Source organism: Ictidomys tridecemlineatus, unplaced genomic scaffold (genome assembly GCF_052094955.1).
Source record: "Ictidomys tridecemlineatus isolate mIctTri1 unplaced genomic scaffold, mIctTri1.hap1 Scaffold_130, whole genome shotgun sequence".
In the NCBI taxonomy this organism is placed as follows: domain Eukaryota; kingdom Metazoa; phylum Chordata; class Mammalia; order Rodentia; family Sciuridae; genus Ictidomys; species Ictidomys tridecemlineatus.
In genome coordinates this window covers 321899-344328 of record NW_027521170.1, presented here as the reverse complement: position 1 = coordinate 344328, position 22430 = coordinate 321899, and the positions used below count along the sequence as shown (strand labels likewise).

The window sequence follows — 22430 nt, the reverse complement described above, 5'->3', positions numbered from 1 at the left end:
CCCAGCCACGGCCAGGACTTTTATGAGCACAATGGCGGGTTTGCCCTGTATCTTAAGTAAATATACCAAAGGGGAGGCCGCCCTTCCTGGCCCCTCATTGATAAAATTTACTCAGTGGATAATGTAAACTGAAAGAGAGAGGCTGGGTGGGGAGGATGGAAAGAAATAGGAATAAAAAGTCAGCAACACCCACTTCCCTCAATATATTCTCGTTGTTTGTTTTGGGGGGCGCTGCTCACTCTGCATTTGCTCTAGAAAGCTTGTCACAAGAGAGTGGGGACGTTTGATTATACATGCTAATGGAATATTCCTTTCCTCGTAATTTTTGACGTCGTAGTTTATTATTTAATAGTCCCTTTCTTGGAGTTTAGTGAGGCTACAGAGAGTTCTCCTCATAGCCGTGGGGTGGCTCCGTGGTGGGGACTCCAGAGCCCTGGGTTTCATCCCTGCCCCCTCCAGGAGGGGACCATATTCTGGATGAGGTATAATTCTTGCATAAGAGTGTTAAGATTTCCAATTAATGTAAAATCTGAGGAATAAGTCTGCAGTTGACCATTTCAAAAGCAACTCAGGGATTCACCTGCCCTTTGCTTGTGCTTCACAGCATTTTAATGCCAGTTTTCTTAATGTGAATTGAAAATACACTTTGATGTTATTCTCATCCAGATATGAAATTCACTGTTGGCTCCTCTGGCAAATCTCCAACAGAATGTTTTAATATTTTCTCAAGCTAGTTAGTATGCTTCTGTTTCTTTATTTTTAAGAGATGGTTCTCAAGAGATCCTCCTGCCTCAGCCTCCTGGGTAGCGGGAACTGCAGGCGCTCACCACTGGGTCTGACTTAGCAATTTTTAGATTCCAGTTCTAATAGTCTCTTAGTTTTTGTGGTTGGCGATTGCAAGCATCTTCTAATAATAGCGAACGTAAGCTGTAACAATTGAGTAAAAACTGCCCATAAAAGGACTCTGAAATATACTACGTACTATAAAAAAAGTCAGCACAACTCATTCATGAAGGACAGCATGTTGTAATTTTAAAGAATTGGTTTAACATAGGGTAGTTTTCATTTGCATTTTAAATCACTCTGCAGAATTTTTCTTCTGTAAACATGAATTATTATTTGAGATGTTTGGTGTTCTTCACGATTCAGCTCTTGCCCAGGAAATGGTGAGTGAATGAGTGTTGGCCACTAAGACAAGAGACATTGGTCTTATGTCAGGAACATGAGTTTTAGTTCGTCTCCAACACTAAAAGGATATTATTATTAGGGTATTAAAAGGACCAGGACAGTGGCAAAGATGTTGGTGTGGGTTTAGTTAGACCCTGTGGATCAGCCTGTGGATCTTAAATGCTGCCTGCACTCTCATCGATCCTGAGGTTTTCTTTCTTATGTTGATGGGCTGGGGAGAGCTGTAGCTTTCTGGCCTTTTCAATCCATACAGTTTCCTAGCAGTTTCCTAGCTTATAAAGATGGGAAGCCCCATATTGTCGAGAGAGTCACAGGCAGAAGACGGGAGGAGTGCGGGGCACACACACAGCCGAAACGCTTTCCTGTGCCTCATCTTTCCTTAAACTCTCCGTCCCCGCTGAGTGATTCCTTACCAGAGCCCTGTCCACTTGCTTCACTGGAGGCCCAGGTGTGTCCATCAGAGACACCAGCCCACCCAGTGCTGTCCGACCTGCCTCCTTAGAAGTTTCTCTCTCTGTACCAAGGCCCGTATAGGGTGGGATCTGTCGGTTCCCTGCCAGGGCCCTCTGGTTTGCTTTAGTCAAATCTGCCCATTTCAGTTCTTTGAACGATGACTATTGATATAGCCTACATACACAAAAGCTCTTTGGGGTCCTTAATGATTTTTTTTTTTTGAATTGGCAACAGCTTAATTGAGACGTAATTCATACCACACACAGTTCACCCCTTCAAAGAGCGTATTTTATCATGATATTTATGTTTTTCTTTATAGTTATTCTCATGACTTTTCTTTCCCACTAGAACTAAAGTTGGTGGTGGTGAAGATCAGGTCTCTCTCTCTCGATGTCGTCTATGTGGAAATGCTGCTTCCTGATCAGAGCAGACTTGTAGCGATTGGTAACCAGGGCGCCTTCAGCTCCCGTCTCTTGCATTACAAATAAAAGGTGCTTCATAAATGAGTAAGAGCTTGAGTGATCATGACAGAAATGCACACCCCCATGCTCTTGCTGCAGAAGAGAAAAAAGTTACTTTGTTAGAGCAGAGAAATCTGTGGGTACCACCAGCTGGTCGAGCTCACCTCCCCGGCTGGGGTGCCCTGGCTTCTGACGGAGTGGGTGCAGTGGCAAGTTCTCAGATCCTTTTTTGTACTATTCTTGCCAAAAATATTTAACTCAGACCTGATTATGAGGAAAGGATCAGACCATCTAAAATCAGAGGATAGTTAGTTGGTCTGGATTATTTAAAAACCCCAATGCCATGAAAAAGGGAAAAAAAATGACTCTTTCAGATAAAACGAGACCCGAGTATGCCATTGAACAGCGTGCAACGCCCCATGCCACCAAGAAAAGAAGACCCAGTCCCGTCGGGGAAAACTGAATAGGGATCTGCTATCAGATAACAACGATACATCACTAGGTAGGGGTAGTCCAGGGCGTGGTGGCCACGAAGAAAAGACACGTGTGGAGGTATTTGACCTCTCCAAGCTTTAAATTGTTTTTTTAGCAGTTATGCTGCACGTGGTGGTGCACACTGGTGATCCAGTAACTCGGGAGGCTGGGGCAAGAGGATCACAAGTTCGAGGCCAGCCACTTTTCAGTGACTTTCAAATTTTTTGAACTAAAAAGTTGGAAAGAATAAACTTATTTCTTTAGGCTCTTCTAGTGGGAAGGTTTCCAAAATCTTTAAAAAGCTTCAGTTTACCAGTCTTCATGGTTATTAGGCTCTTGAATTGTGTGACTGCCTTTGTTTCTAATGCTGTTTTCATTCCGTTGGATTGGGGCATCTTTGAACTTGATGTTCCTATTTTTAATACTTGGAAAATTTATTCTATGGCTTTTGAAACCAGTGAAAATTTTAGCAACAGTAAATAAGGGAGTGAGTTAATAAACCTCTGTGGGGCATCAGAGTAACTTTCTGAGACATATGACTTAGGGTTTTTGTCCCTGGAGTAGGACTCCAGCTCTGCCAGGGATTTGGAGCTGGTGATGAGATCATGTTGAGTGTTAGTAGACCCGTGTGTGACGTTCAGCAGTCCCTTCCTCCGGTTGGTGTGAGAATTTCAAGTTGGTTCTTGGGCACATCATCTTATCCTAAAGATCCTACTAGAACAACTATAGAGAGCGGGGTTGCTGATTTACCTTTGGAGGCATTATGACAATCATGATGGTATGGCAGACAAAACTAAAACAAGAAGCAATAGTTTTTGAATTGGAGCTGGACAATTTTATAATTTCTTGTAGAATTTATGCCAGTGCAGCTCAGCTCAGGTAGATGCTATCTGTATTCCTCCATTTTTCTATAACTACAATGATATGCCAGAGGCAGGGTAGTTTTATAAAGAAAAGAGGTTTGTTTAATTTACAGTTTTAGAGGCTGATGGTCCAATCAGCATGGTGCAGCTTCTGGTCAAGGCCTTGCTTGGTTGTGTTACCTTATGGTGGATGGCAATGCTGGGATTGTGTGGGGGAGGAAAAGATGACATCATCAAACAATTTGCCAGAGGTTCTGAGGTCCTACCGTCCCTTCCATGGGCACATTTCCATTTGAACTGAGGACCTCCCAGTAGGTTCCACTTCTTAAAGGCCCTACTTCCCAGTTCCACCACCCTGAGGACCAAGCCCCCAACACATGAACCTGTGGTCACCCTTAAACCATGTCCAGTCTGAGGCTGTTTCAAAGGAGAGGCCTAGAGTTGGGTTGAAATGAGGGATGAATATGAAGTGGCAGAGGACACGGAGTGGGTTCTGGAGAGGGAGAGGGCGGAGCAGAAGCGAGCCCAGCACTGGAGCAGGCAGGACGGAGCAGGGAGCGCCTACTGTGTGCTGGGCGCTGGGGCTGGTGTCACGTGGACCCCGTCACACGTGTGGGGACAGCCCTGGGGAGGCAGCCAGGCCCTGGGGGAGCCGAGGGTGCTCTTGACACTGCTCCTGGGCACTGTGCCCTTTGTTCATGAATGGCGAGAGTGACATCGGAGGTCCCCTTCATCCCACCCTCCTCAAAACACAGGAGCCCTAGCAGCTGACGGACCTCAACACGCAGTGCTGCAGACTGCCTGGGCTGGACTCCTCAGGTCTCAGTGATTGTTACTCTCTCTGTGTCTGTCTGTCTGTCTGTCTGTCTGTCTGTCTGTCTGTCTCTGTCCTGGTGATGAAATCCAGGAGTTCACCGGGGAGCATCCCCAGCCCTTCTTCATTTAGTTTGACACAGGGTCTTGCTCCGTTGCTCAGGCTGGCCTCAAACTTGCGATCTTCCTGCCTCAGCCCCCTGAAATGCTGGGATTGCAGGTGCCACTGTGATGGGCTCCTCCTCTTCCTCCCCCTCCCCCTCCCTCAGTGGTCAGTGATTATTTTCTCTGAGATCCAGCCCACTCAGGGACTGTGACCCCGCCATTCCCTCCAGAGTCTCTTTCAAATACAGAGTGGTTTGAAGATGCGCGTACCAACTTGCGACCTCAGATACTTGACCTGTGGCTTAGCAGACGGCCTGAAGAGAACATTTCTTACCAAACACTTGGAGGGAATCGCTTTTCCCCCAGCCTCACTCCTGTGTCCTGCCGCTGGAGGAGGCCCTCAGGAGGCCGGCCCCGCCATGACAGGGGTCTGAGTAAGCCTCCTCTCTGCTCCGGCTCAGCGGCTCCTTCTAACCATTTACAGGCTCCACCAGGGAGGAAATGGAGCCCCTTGCCAAGTTCCTTCCTCTAGAACCATCTGCAAACAATTTACTTTCATAACTCTCCTCCTCCTCATTAACGGTAGACTGTTACCAAAGTGGATTTGCAAGTCAACACAGGGAGGCTTTCTGCCTGGCCTGAAGAGCCTCTTCCACCCGGGGGGCTCTGTGCACCTGGCTCCAGAGGTCCCGGAGCTGCTCCTCGGGTCCATGCCCATGGAGGGACCTGTGTCACAGTGGCCATCATTGTCATCTCCAGGCAGACTGTGTGTCCCTGCACATAAAAGCAGGTCTTGGCCTCCCAGTGACAGCTGCTTCCCTACGGTACTCCAGACCCTTTGAGGCTGCTGGCAGACCACAGTCCAGCGGGAGGAGGGCCAGGAGGTGGTGTTAGGTCAGGGGGTGGGAAGGTGATAGGTGCTTTTTTTTTAAATTTTATTTTTTTTTAAATACCAATAATGATTCATGAGGCCAAACCCAACGTAAAACCCAGGTAGCCTGAGCCGAAGTCTGTGCACATTGCTGTAGCTGCACCTGAGTTTTCTTCATGCTGAAATGATAGCTGTGGTCAGACAGGAACTTGAACGTGCTGACCGCAGGCTGATCCCACCCGGTTCCTGTACTGTGGTTCAGCAGGGTAAGTGAGGTGGCGGGACTTCTCTTCAACCCCAAGGACAGCAAAATGATTTTAAGCCAGTTACGTGAATGGCAATGCCTGGATGTGCTTGTGACAACTTTTTATTTAGAGTATTTTTAGTTAGTGCTTTTTTTTTTTTTTAATAATACTGGGGGTGGAACCCAGGACCTTGCACATGCTAAGCAAGTGCTCTACCACTGAGCATCATTCCCAGCCCTTTCAATTATTATTATTATTTTTTTTTAAATTTTGAGACAGGGTCTCACTAAATTGTCTTGAACTTGTGATCCTCCTGCCTTATCCTCTGGAGTTGTTAGAACTACAGGGATGCACCATTGTACCCAATTTAATGCTTTCTGATATCCAGACTAAGTTTTCCATTTAATCTATTTAAAACTCTTTGGTATATATTCACAATCATGCTGAGAATTAAAGTTGACATTTCTTTGAAATAAAAAAGTTTTTATACTGTTTTCCCCATTCCCTGTGAGATCATAGATATTCAGAACCAGAAGGGAGTCAGACGCTGTGGCACACGCTGGTAATCCCAGCGACTCGAGGCTGAGTGAGACAGGAGGATTGCAAGTTTGAGGCCAGCCTCACCAACTTAGTGAGACCCTAAGCAACTTAGTGAGATCCTGTTTCAAAATTAAAAATAAAAAGTGCTGGGGATGTGGCTCAGGGGTTAAGCACCCCTGGGTTCAATCCCCAGTACCCAAACAAAAACAAAGCCAACCCCCCCCAAAACAAAAACAGAAACAAAACCACAACACCTCAGGAGGGAATACAGACTCCCCCAGCCCCTCACGCATCAGGATTGGTTCTGTTTGGAGCGGGTCAAACTCCAGAGCCCTGACTCCAAGTCCTGGTTAGCGAAGGGGTTCCCAGTGCACCCTCCTCCCCTGCGGGAATTGTGGGAGCTCAGGGTCATCCATCTGGTCAGTGCAGAGGAGGTGAGGAGCCAAGTTGGATTGCCACGCGGAGACCTGCCCTTTACCCCAGCTCCTCTGGGAGAGCCCCCAGGGCTCCCTGCGCCTTTGGGGTGAGGCACAGTGTGCATCTGGTGCTTTTCCTGGTACCGTGATGAGAAGCCAGGGCCCACCCTTGTGCTCCCCCCGGCCTTGGTGCTCAGACTGTCCTGTCAGCCAGGCTGGCCTCGGAGCCCACTCGGGTAGACGGAGGATGGAGGGTGCTTCCAAGGTTTCGAGGGCTGAAACCTTGGGAAGGTCTTCCTGTCCCCCGCCCCCTTGCCTTTTCTCCCTCCCTCCGTGCATGAGTTTCCTGGGGTCGTGACAAACATTGGGGTCTGAGGAACTTAAGCAAAGAGGCTTTCTCTCCCACAGGTCGGGGTACTGGAAGCCCAGGGTCAGGGTGTCCACTGGTTGTTGGTCTGAGCCTCTCGCCGTCTTCACGCCCTCCCTGCCCGGTGTCTGTGTCCTGCTCTCTTCCTCTTACATGGACACAGTATTGCTGTCGGGCCCATGTGACCTCATATCACTTTAAGGAACTTTTCAAAGTCTGTCTCCCAATAGGTCACATTCTGAAGTCCTGGGTGCTGGGACTTTAGAGGGGACAGACTTGGACCCCCACTTCCTTCCTTTCCACTCTCCTCCACCTGCCCCATCTGTCTCCCTGCTCCCCCCCCCAGCTTCCCCCCAGTTGTGTTTTAGCACATGAAGCTCGGGGACTCTGGCCCAGGCTCCTCCTGCAGCCTCTGTTGATGAGCTGTGGGGCCTGGGGCACGTCACTCAGTCCTCCAGAGACTGGTTTCCTTGGCTTTGGGTTGGGGGCAATTGTCGCCCCGCTTGCCTTACAGGACTGGGCTAAGGAGATCCCAGGGTAACAGGTGACATTGAAAATGCTCTGAAAATGAAACGTGCTGGCTTGGATACAGGCAGGCCCCCAGCGCGGGATGTGGGCACGGTCACGTGGAGGACTTGAAGTTCTAGGTAAAATGGCGTCTGTCCACCCGCACAGGTGGTGTTGCCGTGTTGCGTGTCCATCCTTCCTGGCGTTCTTTGTGGTCAGCCGTGAAGGGGTGGTCAGATGCTCAGGCCAGCCCGCCCAGCTGCACGGGCCACGCTGATCTGAGGTTTGACCTCTCCGATCTGAGATGGGACTCGGGAAGCAGAGGGCTGGGTCTGCGTCCACCTTGAGAGTCACGTTGTGAAAGGGACTTTGTGGGTTGGGGGCTGGTGGGGACAGAGCCAGTGACCCGGTGGCAGAATCTCTAGTGATCCTGGTGCCACTGTGTGGGTCTGTTGTATGGTGTTGCCTGACAGCCCTCCTCTTCCACACACACACACACGCCCCAGGATGGGGTTGGCCACAAGTCCAACTGTTTGAGAGAAGTTGACTTGGCTGGTCCCTGGTCTCCTCTGGCTCTGGTCTCTGAGACAAAGGAGTATTATCTGAGACAAAGAAGGGAATAAGCCCCGCCTGTGGGCTCCTGCCCAGACAGTCATGGCCTGGGACACGTGGGATGAGCCGTGAAATATTGCGCTGCAGCTCTGCTCCGCTCCGGTTCTTTTATCAGGGTGCCTCTCGCTGGGAGGGTGATGTCAGCTGGGCTGCCGGGGGCTGTGGTCAGACGGGAGACAGATCAGCGCCGTGGGGAGGCTTGGAGAGGCCAGCTGTGGTTTTATGTCTTAGATTTAGGTTCAGACATGATAAACAGGGTGGGGTGAGGGGGGGAACATAAAGCCTCCATTGGGTAAGGTTCAGAGACTTTTGCCAAAAAAGATCTGTCCTTAAAAGTTAGAGCCAGATAAGCCGAGCATGGCGGTGCACACCTGGGATCCCAGCGACTCGGGAGGCTGAGGCGAGGAGATTGCCAGTTGGAGGCCAGCCTCATCCTCAGTGCTGTTCTGAAAGCCTTCCACGTTAGGCTCTGTATTTCATCTTCTCTCAGATGAACCATTATTTTATGTCCCGCTAAGAAGTGGTCTCATCCATTAAATGCACCATTTGAGCATAAGAGAAACTTGAGTCTTGGCAGTATTACGATGTAGGAAGGGGAGGGCATTTAGAATCCTTCAGATACGAAGATAATACGATTAGGAAGGGAGCCTCTCTTCTCTGAATCACCTTGCTGGGGGCTCTGCTCCTTTCTGACTCTGAAGGCAGAGTTGTTTTGTGATGTCTGTGCCCACATAGCACATCAGAAAACCGAATGATTCTGCCTTTCCTCTCTTGAGTTAAACTTTCCCTCACTGAAGTACGTATATGCTGATTCTTGTAAAATGCTGGGCCCAAATGTTTGCTTATCTTCAATTGAGGGGGAAAGTATTTAAGGAAGATTTTTGAACCATTCATTTGAACTATCACCAAGACTAAAAAACAGCGCTTACACAAGTTTTGCATGTAGCAGGCATTTTTCTTCATTAACACACACCTGGATAAAATTATCTTCATTAAAAAGTCCAAAGAGGGCTGGGCTGGGGCTCAGGGGTAGAGCGCTCACCTAGCACGAGCGAGGCCCTGGGTTCGATCCTCAGCACCACATAAAAATAAATAAATAAAATAAAGGTATTGTGTCCAACTACAACTAAAAAATAAATTTTATGTATATAAATGAAAAGGTCAAAGGCATTTTCTTTTTAAAATAGGATCTCTTTAGTTATAACTGTGAGTTAAAAGGTAGTTAAATGGCCAGGCCAAGTGCTGCACGCCTGGAATCCCAGGGGCTCAGGAGGTTGAGACAGGAGGATCACGAGTTCAAAGCCAACCTCAGCAACCGAGGGGCGCTAAGTAGCTCAGTGAGCCCCTGTCTCTAAATAAAATACAAAATAGGGCTGGGGATGTGGCTCAGTAGTTCAGTGCCCCTGAGTTCAATCCCTGGTACCTCCCGCCCCCAGAAAAGGAAAAAATGTCTGACTTGAGTATCACAGAGAGATGATACCACAATGTCAAGACTTTTTTTTTTTTTTTTTTAAACTCCGGAAAGATTCCTGTTCTTATTTGTTTAACAGTTAAGTGTGAAAAGCCCAAGAGAGAAAAGGATGTGGTAACATTGGAGTCTTCGGTTATCTTTTTATTGTTTGGGGGTTGCATCTCTACACTGTCCAGTTCGCCCGAAGCCTGCACGTTGGCTTTCCTACGTTTTGGAGCCGTGCGACCTTCCCACAATTGATTGCAGAATATTTTTATCATCCCCAGTAGAATCCCGGCACCTGTTAGCTGTCACTTCCCAGCCGCCCTCCCAGCCCACAGCCACGCTAATCTACTCTGTGTCTCTAGTGGGTCTGGTCTGGACATCTGATGGAAACGCAGCAACACGTGGCCTTTGCCTCTGGCTTCCTTCTTACCTCCCTGCTTCCCAGGTTCATAGAGGCCCCGGCACCAACGGGACTTCATTCCTTTTAATGGCTGAATTATGTCTCCTTGCTGGGATATACCGTATTTTTAAATTTTTTTATTTGCTGTCCTGGGGATTGAACCCAGGGGGTGTGTACCCCAGAGCTGCATCCCCAGCCCTTTTTTTTTTGAGACAGTCTCACTAAGTTGCCAGGGATGGCCTGGAACTTGCGATTCTCCTGCCTCAGCCTCCCCAAGTGGCTGGGGTCACAGGCGTCTGCCACTGTGCCCAGGTTAAGTTCTCTTTTCATTGCTGACTTACGAGAGCTGGTCATGTAAATGTGTTATTGAATAGATTTTATTCCTTACTCTGTGGCATCTTAGATCTTTAATATAACCTAAAAATCTGTCACCTTCCTGTACTGTTGCCTCATTCCTCCATGTGAGCATCGTGGTGTGCACAGGAGGATCACGAGTGTTCTGTATTCTCAGATACATAAAATAAATGATCCCTTCTTCAAGGAGCACAAAACAAACTAGGAAGGCAAGCGCCACCACGATAGATCTTAGTGGAAAGAGATGTTCGGATTGAGGAATCGAGGAAGAAGTCTGGAAGGATGTGGCTTTTGAAGTGACTCTGCAGGATACACAGACTTTAGATAAGAGGAGCCTGAGGGGAGACCCTGGTGAGGGTGTGGAGGGTGGACCATGAGTTCTGTGTGCAGTGGTGACTGTTTAACTTCTAGGGTTAAAAGTGTGAGGGCTCAGAAAGGGTGGCTATGCCTGGACAAACAAGGAAGGACCTGGCTGTCATTTGTGAGAGCAGAAGCAGTCTGGGCATGGCTTCCCAGTGACTGCTGGGCATTGGAGATGGGGTGGGTGGACGTGCTGAGGACAATGCTTTGAGAGATGGCACGAGGGGACGGTGCAGAATGATGGCGGGGAGCAGAGTTTCTGTCTTGCCGTCTGACAGACGACAAGACCTGCCATTAAGAAACCTGTGACAGTTGTTTCATCTCATGGTTTCCAAGTCTGTTGGAACCCAGGGTCACCTCTATCTCTCTCAACACACACAACAGTCGAGGGTCACGCTTTGGTTTTGCTGGGTTAGTATCACAATCCCTTGTGTAATGACGTCTTGGTAGATGTTGGTCGGTTGGTCACTTGATTAATTTCGGGACTGTGGCTCAGTCCGTCTAAGGGCTGGAAGGTCTTACCTGGCCCAGGCCCTCACTGTGGGAGGCCAGAGAGTAGAACTGCACGCGGGAAGAGCAGGATTGGAACACAGGTGTCTTGAGTCCCCCGACCAAAATATCTGATGAGTTTAACTAAATAATTGTTGTGTGTTTGCTGGGGATGGAACCTGAGGCCTCCTGCATCCCCAGCCAAGCATTCCCCAGGCTCCTTCCAGCGCAGCCTCCAAGATGCTGATGTGCTGTGACTCCAGGTCACCTCCAGCTCAAGGGTCATCTAGGGGGCCTCCGTGGTCCCTTCACCACTCCCTGGTTAGGGATCTCCAGTGCTTTCTGAGAATTGCTGTGGACTTTTTTCTTTTCAGTCGTTAGACTGAGCAGTGCATCCGCTTGATGAACTTTGAAATGCCAATGATCACAAGAATTTTTACTAGGATGGCCCTGGAGCCCCGAGGGGGAGGGAATGTTGTTCTTCCCAGAAGCCTTTGCTCTCCGTGCCACAGTGTCATGAATGACGAGCTCCTTTTTTGGATGGATCTGACTTTGTTGCCGTGACGCTTGTTTTCCATAGCAACTTCTGTTGCCACCCAGCAGTCGGCTGATGAAATGGTGGCCAAAGCTCAGGGGTCTGCAGAGCTCCCTCCTCCCCGCCCCCTCAGCTCCAGGCCAGGGTGCTGAGACACCCTGGGCACAGTGTGGGAGGCCAGGCCACTTTGACCTGAGGTTTGAGTCACACTTGCTGATTCCTGGGGGTCCGTCATCAGGGATCCCCAGAAAGTTGCCTGGGCAGTGGAAGTTTTACCTGGGGACACCCTCTTTTCTCTCCATGGAAGGAGGAGGACAAGAAAAAAGGGGGATGTTTTGAATTAGTATTTTCTATTTTACCAAGGTAGAAGGATTATCTTTGCTTTTTTTTTTTTTTAATACAAAAGCTACTCGGTAGGAAGTGGTGGCCAATCAGAGTCATACCGACTTTCTAAGGGTCGAAGCCTAGCCTAGGATTAGGTTGGTTTTTTATTTTTTGTATTTCATTTAGAATGGAAAGTTCCAGTTTGTTTTGGGGCCAGAACCCTTATAAGAAGCCATGCCTGGAGGTGTCCGATAGGTCAGTGTATATTTGTGAGTTTATATCTTGCTGACTAAATTGGCAGAGATTTTATTTTTCCTGGTAAATGGTCAGAGGCTGTTCCCTCCCTCCTTCCCGTAACAAAATGGCATTTGTCGTGTGTGTATGAAGCCAGTGTCTGTTAAACCCGCGACACATCTGTGATGATCTGAGCAGGAGAGGTGGCAGACAGAGATTGCTTTTCTTAGGTGCCACAGGGCCTCTGATGAGTTGCCTCCATCCCAGTATGACTCTCAAATTGTGACCAAAAGGAAACAGAACTGCTCAGGCCTCAGAGACCAAGACATATTGCACAACAAAAGGGTTATTATTTGTGAAAAAATCGAGGTGCCCGCCCCCGTGGGACTCGGAGAGCTTGACGTTCATTTCACTTGAAATAATGATCACTGTTGGTGACGAAGTTTGGAAGGTACACACAGAATCGTTATCAATGAGAAAGTTCACACTTGCTTTAGTTCATAGTGAGACACTGAGTTATCATCTGGGACAGAGCCTGTTAACATAGTGGTTGTAGAAAACACCAAGGTGTCAAATCACATCAAAATCAGAACTGCAATTTGGGCGTCTGACTTTGAAAAGTGTCTGGAGAGCGGTACCTCTGCCCCCCACAGGTTAGACACTGAAACCTGGTGCTGATAACCAGACCAACGGCGTCAGATTTTCACAAGCCGTTTCTAGGAATAAAATGTTTATTTCTCATTAAGCAATGTATTTTTCTTCCTTTTCACTTCAGGGGCAAATGTGAGCTGTTAGCCCATATGTTTTCCTTGTTCTGAACAAAACTCAAAAAATAGACCAAAAATATAATAAAAGCATAACAGGCCAGAGAAGGCGGCTTGGCGTGGCGGTTGGTGGGCTCGGGAGTCGGGGACCTTCCATGTTTCAAATTAGCCTTTGAGGTCGTTGGTGGCGGACGCTGTTTTCCTCCCTCTCTGCTGTATTGCACCTTTTCATTTTAAACTCTACCCTAAAGACTGTGCTGAAAACCGCGTTGATGTCAAACACCCCATGCTTGGCAGAGGACTCGGGCTCAGACCATGTCCTGAGGGTGGCAGGCAGCCTGTCACGTTGCCAAAAACTTTCCACTGGGAGCAGTTTTGCAAGGGGCCGGGCAGGCAGGCGGGGGAGCCTGGGGACCCAGATGGGGGCTGTCCTGCCTGGTGACAGCATCATCTCTCTCTCTGTGCGTAGGTGAAGCTGCTCTCAGGGGAGAATCCAGAATGCAGACCCTCCCAGTGGCCTCTGCCCTCAGCAGCCACCGCACTGGCCCTCCCCCCATCAGCCCCAGCAAGAGAAAGTTCAGCATGGAGCCTGGGGACGAGGACCTCGACTGTGAAAATGACCACGTCTCCAAGATGAGTCGCATGTTCAACCCCCACATGTAAGTCCCTTCTTCCTGGGCTTGCGCACCCCAAGGCTGGGGCCAGATTTCTTGAATGACTTTGTGCCAGTGATTCAGCTGTCATTTTTTTAAGTTGTTCATAAGGTACTTTCTGTCAAAGATAAAATAGCTCTGCTCTGCCAGGAAGGTGCCCAGGTGACCTTACAGCTGTGGAGAGAGGCGGCTTCCTTCCTGCAGATTGGGCCTCCTGGGCTGCGTGGCCCCATTCAGAGTCTCTCAGAGCTCCAGGGCCTCTGTCTGGAAAACTGGGCTCTTCTCTCCTGCACCTACGGATTGTTTTTGAGAGAACTGATGTCAGTGACTGTCGTGTGTTGGGGGAGCAGAAGGTGGGGTTGGCAGCTGAGTGGGGTCTGGATCATGCGTGTTGACGCGTGTGCGTGAGGGATGCACCTCTGTGCTCCTGGTGTGACCTCGAGACCTTCCCGGGGAGGGGGAGCCAGGCTTCCGTGTTCGGCACCAGGGGCTGCACGTCCCAGCTGACCTCGGCCTGCAGCAGTGGTCGGAGAACCGGCCATTGGACCGGGAGGCCTGGGTGCCAGTCCCCCATCTGCCACCAACACCTGTGCTCCACTGTCTTGACCCAGATCCCTGTAACTCCATGGGCCTTGGTTTCTTCCTCTGCAAGATGAAGGGGTTGAAGCTCAAGCGGTCCGGATCTGAGTGGCGGGACCGGGCTCCTACCTGGAACGCAGCCTGCTCTGCCTCCGTCCATCCCACCTATCCGCTCCACACTCCCCCTCTCAAAGGGAGCCGACTGCCTTCCCCATGCTTTCAGGATGTGGAGGCACCTGGCCAGCCCCTGGCAGAGTCCCAGGTGGCAGTTGTGTATCCCGTTGGGTTGGTACCATCGGAGCCTGGTGTCTTGTCAGCCGTGGTGGTGAAGCCACTCTGATTGTGCGGAGGAGAGGCTTGGTGTGGTTGTGGGTCCTGGGCTTGCCCCTCCCTCCAGCCAGCCCAAGGAATGTTTTGTCCTCCTCCAGGAGGCTGGTCTCACCAATCTGACTCCCAAGGACGCTGCTCCTTGGGCCAAGCGGTGGCTCCGAGGGCTTCCTCCTTGGAGGCAGGGCGCTTCTGCGGCTGGAGGTGGCCCGAGCTGCAGAGCTCAGGCAGCCTTGCATTCCTGGTGTTCCAATCTGCTTGGCCTGTTGTGTTCAGTCATAAGACATTGACATAGGTATTTATCCTCAAATAAATCACTGCAGTGTTAGTCAGAGGCTGAGCCTGCAGTCTGGAGCCCTGGAATTTGCTACAATCAGGAATCCAGCCGCAGCAGGGCCCTGCAGATCCACCAGCTCTGCACACTGGGGAGGCTGTTGGTCTCTGGACTGTTGGAGTCCATCCTTCCATTACTAGGAGTTGTTTCTTCTCCTCTCTTCCTAACCCCAAATCAGAGACCAGTTCCTTTTATTTTTAAAGGAAGGAAGAGTCAACTTTGTGACAACATTTTGTGATCCAACAGGCCTTGGTTTCAATCCTCATTCTGCCACCTGCCAGCTGTGAGGCCTTGACAAGTCCCTTGGTTTTTCTGAGCTGAATGTCCTTATTTGTAAAATGACAGTGATAATAGCTAGTGGACACAACTATTTTAAGCATTAGAGCTAAAATATGCAGGGAGTTGGACCCAGGGTGGCACACACTTGATGGTCGGCCTTATTTTTATGAATGATTCCATTTTTCAGATGCTAGTAATAGAGAACTTAATGTTTGAGATGTGTACACTTTAGTCTAAACACCTGGGTTTGAATCCCACCTTCTTTATCCTTCGTGGGAGTAACCAGGGGACCTTCCTCAAATGATTATTTTGAGTGCTTAGTGCAGCACTCGGCAGACGGCAAACACTCAGCTTCAGACGTTGGTATGATTAGAATGTGAAAGCACTTAGAAATGATTCTGTAACTCCTTGGCTTGATTACAGATACGGCCTGGAAGTATAGGTCTGTGATGATATTATACACAACTTTAAGAGTAAATAATAGAGATAGAATTATTAAATTCTGTGTGCAATTCATAATTGACACCATCATGCAGAATTTTAGGGAAGAAGACACAGTAGCACCCTACTCTACTAGACCCCCTGTGCTCACATCAGCTAGGTGGCTACTGTCCCCTTTTAAATTTTTTTAATTTTTATCTAGTTTTTGGTACTGGAGATTGAACCCAGAGGTCCTTAACCACTGAGCCACATCCCTAGGCCTTTTGACTTTTTATTTAGGGACAGAGTCTCATTAAGTTGCACGGGGATCTTGCTAAGTTGCTGAAGCTGGCCTTGAACTTGTGATCCTCCAGTCTAGCCTCCATTAAAGTGTGCACAGGAGTGTCCTGGCAGTAAATGTATCATCTTAACCTTTTTTTCTGGGGGTGGGGGCAGTACTGGAGATTGAACCCAAGGCTGCTCTGCCACTGAGTCAGGGTGTCACTAAGTTACCCAGGCTGGCTTTGAACTTGAGGTCCTCCAGGATCATTAGGGTTACAGCTGTGAGCCTCTGTGCCCTTCATCTTAACCATTTTTAAGTGTGCAGTTTGGGAGACTTTTGAATTGTAAGTTGGAAAACTGGTGTGCAGTCAGTTCATTCTGGGTGTCCCTCAATTTCAACGACACACCAGGGTTTCTGCATGTGTTCTCTAAGAGCTTAATGACAGATTTCACAGGTGAAATGAAAAGATGTGGCACCTCTGACTAATACTGTGTAGGGTACTTGGTAAGTACTGTCATGTGATGTGATGAAACGTGCACCCCTTGACCTCTAGCCTGCTCCCTTTTTATTTCATGTGTTTTAGAAGTTTTCTGCAGTCAGCTGCAATCCACACCTACTTGGAAATGACCCATGTGTGTTTGTCTCTTTAAGATTATGAAATGATTTTCTATGCTTGATCTTCCTAGAATCTGTTAATGACGTCTTGTGAAAATGCGTTTTGTTTATTTCTTCACTAAAGAAGTGGCCATGGTTCTGAGAAAGGGGGTGTTGAAAAGCCGTTTGGGCAGCTAGCAGTGAGGGGCTCCGGCGCATGCTCGGCGCCGTTTCCTTTGGAAGCATCCTGTAGGGCTACTTTCCCTTGGGGCGCTGGCGTGGCCCTGAGCCAGGCTAGGAGGTGGCTGAGTGTGACAGAACCTCATGTGCTGTGACTGGGGGCGGGAGGGGGGTTGCTTAGTGATTCTCCAGCACCTGGGAAATGAGAATTGCTGTGTTCTTCCTTCCATTGGTGACCAGGGTCGTTTGAGCTCATAATTAATTGTTTTGTTAATATGGTGAAGTGTGTGTGTGTGTGTGTGTGTGTACATACATATATATATTTTTAAGTATTAGGAACACGAATGGACGTTGAAAAATATTTTATCTGACGTTTGGAAACAAAATGAATTTGAGGGTGGGGTGGGCCTACTCTCATAGAAATGTCACTAAGTGATTTTTTACGGCTGTGCTCTTCCTGGTAAGCAGGAGAGCTCCCTTTTCTCCTGTCTTCCTGTTTGTGATTCATGTGGCCTTAAGGACCCTGTTTTGTATAAAGGTTGTCACTCTCCCTGATCCCCTTCCCCGGCTCCTGTTTCACAGCTGTTGTTTTAATTGAGCACCTTTCCTATTCTGTGGCAAATCGGATGTTCTAGGGTCAACTTCTAACCTTCCTGCTTGACCTTGGAATAAGCCATCGCTGCAGGGGACCCTGGTTCCTTTTGGTGGGAAACAGTACTTAAAAGCCCAGGTCTGGGGCATGTTGGCACACAACTGTAATCCCAGCAACTTGGGAGGCTGAGGCCAGAGGATGGCAAGTCTGAGGCCGACCTCATCCTGTCTTTAAAAAAAAAAAAAAAAGAAGAAGAAGAAAGTCAAAGGGATGTAACTCAGTGGTAAAGTGCCTGAGTTAAATCCCTAGTAATACACACACACACACACACACACACACACTCACACTTACATACCCACACCCCAACACAACCCCAATAAGAAGAAAATGGATTACAGGATGGGTGGGTGTTCCTGTTGCGTTGAGTTACCATGGTGCTGCTGCTTCTAGAGCTGGGCGTCTGATAAGATGGACGCTGGCCACGAGTGGCAGTTTAAATTTAAAATTAAACCTTATGGGGCTGGGGAAGTGGCTCAGTGGTATTGAGCTCACCTAGCATATACAAGGCCTTGGGTTCTATCCCCAGTGCCGTAAAATAAATCAGTTACATTAAATAAAATTAAAATTCAGCTCTTCAGGTGCACTGGGCACATTTCAAGCTCATAGCCACAATGGGCTGGTGGTGACCGTACTGGACAGCACCGACACAACTTCACTGCCACTGGGGAAGCCCTGCTGAACTGAGCTTCTCTTAGACCCTTTTCTTGGAAAGAACTGGGAAGTCACGAGTTCTCCCCAGGACTCCTACCCTAGGCCTCTCCTGCCCCGGTCCACGTGCACATCTTGCTTCTTCACTAGTGAGACCCACGTTCCCAACCAACATACTTGCGTGTGGCTTTCTCCTGCGGTGAGCGTGGAGTCCATTCAGGGTCACTGTGCCTCCTCCACTTGGAAAATCTAAACGGAAATAAGTTCAGGATTCGCTTGCAGCAGTTTTTTCCCCTCATGCCAAAGGTGTCCCCCTCAGTGCTCACCACCCCCGCCCGGTCAGGGTCGCGGTATTTGCAGCATCCATTCTCCTTTGGGACGTCCACTTATTACATAGAGGTTTGGATCCCCATCCCCATCTTCACTGCTCTATATTTTTTGAACCTGTAAAACAGTGACACACTTCTACAAGAGAGGATTTTATTAGGTAGGTTCTCAGTCAAGTGTTACCCCTTGCTGGTCACTTGCCCTCCTTTTGTGTACCCCCCCCAAGCCACCATCACCCTCCTGAGTTTCTTTTGGTAAATGGAGCAGAGACACGGATGTTCTCTCGCCCCCTTGCCTGTCTGGGACGCCAGACGGCCGCTGTCCAGACCCCTCTGGACTCTGTTGTTTCTTGTGCTCGCAGCGCATCCCTGACACCTCCGCCTCAGCTGTCATCCTTGGTCACACCTGCAGCCCCCTCCATTGACTGTGCCTGCCACAGTTTATCCCCCCAAGTCCCCTGTGCTGGGCGTTAGGTAGCTCCTAGTATTTCGAGTACTGACAATCCTGCAGCATCTCTGATGTCTTGAGGGCAGGCGGTGGATGTGGCGCTCAGTTCGTGTTGGGCTTGAGACTTCCGGGCTGGGGTCCTGGGGAGGGCATGGTGCAGAAGCGCACCTTCCGCAGATGACCTTCAGAAGTGGAGTGGCTTGTTCCTGCGAGGTTTGTGGGGGGCTGTATGGGCAGTCGCAGTGCTCAGCGGGTCACCTGTGAGGGGCACACTTGGTGAGTGCTTGCGTGAACTGGCCCCATGCTAGGACACCTGAACATGCATCGTCTGGCTTCACCTTCACAGGAGATGTGACCCTTCAGGACAGGCCGGTATCTGTCCTCTGTCCCCCAACCTTGCCCGCTGGCCTGTCCACCTGTTGTGTATCAGCTGTTTTCAGGAGCAGATGCTGAGGCTGCGAGAGGATGATACCTCAGAAGTGTTGGGGCTGTGCAGGACCCCCAAACCGGTGACCACTCAGTGATGCCTCAGCTGTGTCCTCCCCAGGAGGCTGCAGCTTTAGCTGGTAGAGGTTGTGCGGAAGGGCTTGGTGTTGCTGGCAGCTGGTGAGGCCTCCTTTTGGTCAGTGGTCTGTACTTGCAAAGTCATTGCCCATGGGCTCCCCAGGGTCACAGCCATGGTCACTAGCCTTGCGCTTTTACCCGTGTCTGCCCCAGGCTGCCTGGATCCTCGAGGAAGGAGGCAGGCTGGGTGGAGGACAGCCTCCCTGCTAGAGGTGCTGCTCTGAAACACTGCCCCTCGTCCTTGCTGGTGGCCATTCCTGTGAAGTCCTTTCACGACACTGACCAGCCAAGTCTGGTGTACTCGCTGGTGGTCTTCTGGTCTGGGGTCTCCTGTGTCTGTTTTCTTTCCTCCCTCCTTTCCTTTCTTCCACCGACTGCCCCCGGGTAGTGGCCCCCGCTTTGCCCGAGTGATTCTTCTCTCATTAGGTGAAGAGAGCGGGGAGCAGAGGAACTCAAGCAGCAGTTCTTCGAGTTTGCCACAGAGGCTAGAGGAAGCCTTTGAAATCATGTACTGAGCATAAAATGGAAACTTGGTTAGAAAAAAGATCCCTGGCTAAAGTGGGGTTTGAGGTTTTGTGTAGATTTTGTTTATTTTTTGCACGGGGCTGATTACGTACACGGACCCTCACGTGTTCTGGGTGGCTGCAGTTTGGGGTCTTTGTGCCCATGTGCGGGTGGCATTTCTATAGTCCCGCGGGTGGCCCCTGCCTCTCCTCCTCTCTGTGTCCCTTAGTTTGGCTGCATTTGTGTGTGCACCACCAAGCTCCAAGAGGGTGAAGGAAATTGTTCCTCATGTCACTAAACTGAGCCCAGAGGAAACTGAAAAGCTGAGGTGATTTCAGTACGTTGGCCTGGTGAGCCGCTGGGATCCACGTGGGAAGCCGTCGAAGGCCTTCACGGACGGGCGTGTGGCTGCGCCGTGCGAGCCTCAGAGAAGGTGGACACCCTGTCCCTGGGCTCGCTGAGGGGTCTTGAGCCTCAGCATCCAGAGACCGCGGGAGCCCTGTGGGAAGGGTTTGTTTTGCGGTGCTGGGGATGGAACCCAGGCCCTCCTGCGTGCCAGCGCCCTGGAGTCGCCACTGTATGCCCACGGCGTCCCGTGCTTGCTGGGCGTAACCTCATTCTGTCCTCCCAGTCCTGTGATGTGGGTGGCATTATTGTCCCCTCTGTACAGATGGTGACACTGAGGCCCTGTGACGTGCTCCTCCAGCCAGCTGGTGGACAACAGTAGGTCAAGTTTCATACCCTGCCGTGTGACCCGGGCCAGCGCACTGTGCTCAGCAGTTGTGCGGCGGTGATCCTGACAGCACACACAGCCAGCTGCCCCGAGTCATTTGGTGTAGAACCTCGATGCCGTGTGGTCTCAGATGGTCACCAGTTTAAGTGCTGTCAGGACACAAGGGCTGACACTGGCGGACAGAGGCTGCGTGGGGTGTGGAGGGGAAGGTGGCCTGGCGGTCCCGGGCGATTCAGAGCCCTCCCAATCCTCTCTGCCACGGGATGGTTCCCCTAGGGACTGAGAAGGAGGAGTCGCTGCCCAGTGTCCCCCAAAGAGAGGGAAATGATGTCTTTGCACAGGTAAGAACCCCCTAAGAACAAACAAAGACTGTCTGTTTTGTGCTGATGGGGAGGGAACCCAGCGCCTCGTCCCTGCCAGGCAAGCGCTCTGCCCCAGAGCCACATCCAGCTCCAGACAGGAGTTTTCTGTCTGCCCAGCGAAGGGCATTTTAAATCTTCTTAAATTCTTGTTTAAAATTTCTGACCCAATTTTTAGTTGCACAAGTCCATAGTAACTTTAGCTTAAAACGTTCAAAAAGAAACTTTTAATTAAAAGTTTGTTTTAAGCATATGAAGACACACCACCCCCCACCTTCTCCAGGTTTCATAAACTGGACTGTTGAATAGAATCCTTGAAACTTAAGTGTCCCCACTCAGCCACACCCTTCTTGGCACTGTCCGGCCTGGGAAGGGCTCGCCTGGCGCTCTGTTGTTCTGGGCTCCGTGCACAGTCTTATTGGTATTCCCTAAAGTGTCCTGTGAATTTAAGAGGACTTTTCACAGCCTTATTTTTAGTTGCTTTAAATAACTCAGAAACTGAGATATTCTTAAATTAGGATTTCTTTCTTTCTTTCAGCCCCTCCCCCAGTGCATGTCAGTCATGTGTGTTTACTTACAAAAGTGAGTTGGGGGACAGAGGTCTTTAGTCAGTGTGTGCGCCCCCCCCCACAGCAGGAAGGCCCTCGGGGCCTGTGGTGTGAGGTTCCTGTCCCTGGCTGATCCCGCTTTGCGTCCCAGTCTTGGGAGCGCTCTGCTTAGGGAGTGTGGTACCTTTAAGTAAAGGTCGCAGGCCTGACCTGTGTGTGGGGGTTTCTCCTTTGTCAGGCTGCAGGCATTTTCTCATTTTCACAGTTGAGCTGAAGACAAAGCCCTCCTTATCCTGGCGGGAGCTGCCCGGAGCTGACATCAGCCTTTCCCAGCAGCTTCCCCTCTGCCTTAAGAGTCTTTGCCCCCGAGCTGCTCAGGCAGATCACCATCTTGCTCCTGCCCTTTTTCTGGCCAAACAACACATCAAAGGAAGAAGTGCCAGGGGTGCCAGGGGTCGGGGACAGAACAAAAGCCGTCATCCGCTGTCTGTCGTGGGCTGTGTGAGGACATAGCATTTAGTGGTCGTGGCTCTGATCTGGGTCATGAAGGTTGTAGAAGTGGGGCCAGAACCTTGAAAAAACAGGGCTGCGAAGGAGCGTTCCTGGTGTGGGGGGACATGTCCGTTAGTGGGTGTGAAGTCCCCTCTATGGCGCACACTGGACCTGGGAAAAGGAGTATATTTACATGGAAGGGTTAGGTCAAGGCGTTCACCCAGAATTTGAGGAGACAGAGCAACACTGGGTTTTGCTGTTCCTCCCTCAGCCCCCGTTGGCTTTCCTGAGCCCCCGGTGCTGTTTGCACAAGGACGCCACTGTCCTGGGGACACAGGCGGCAGCTCTTGGGCACACAGAGGACTGATCTTCACGTCGGCCTGTGACATCATGGACACACATGTTCTCACTGCACTACAAAGCCCCTCTGTCCTGAAGGGTGTAAACTGCTGTCTCCTGAGACCTTAAAAGATTAGAGAATTCACCAGAGACTGCGGGGGAACCTGCCAGGTGTGGGTGCCCCGGGCTCCTTTCTTCTAGGACCTCCCTCGGAAAGCCATCGCGTGCTGAGCCGTGTGTGGCTGGAGCATGGTGAGCGCAGCTTCTGGGCCTGTTCCCTGGCTGAGGTCGCACCCAGGGTAGGTGGCAGAGCTGGACTCTTTCTGGACTCTTTCTG

At 50.1% G+C, this 22430-nt stretch overlaps 1 protein-coding gene across 1 annotated transcript in view; it reads left to right on the top strand.

Annotated features, from left to right (window-relative positions):
* LOC144372553 (uncharacterized) overlaps window positions 1-22430 on the top strand; it is a 121354-nt gene that overhangs the window by 52417 nt on the left and 46507 nt on the right. Inside the window, exon 4 of the mRNA XM_078035882.1 lies at window positions 13301-13490. Coding sequence (XP_077892008.1) covers window positions 13301-13490 — 190 coding nt within the window. The remainder of the gene's footprint in view (window positions 1-13300; window positions 13491-22430) is intronic.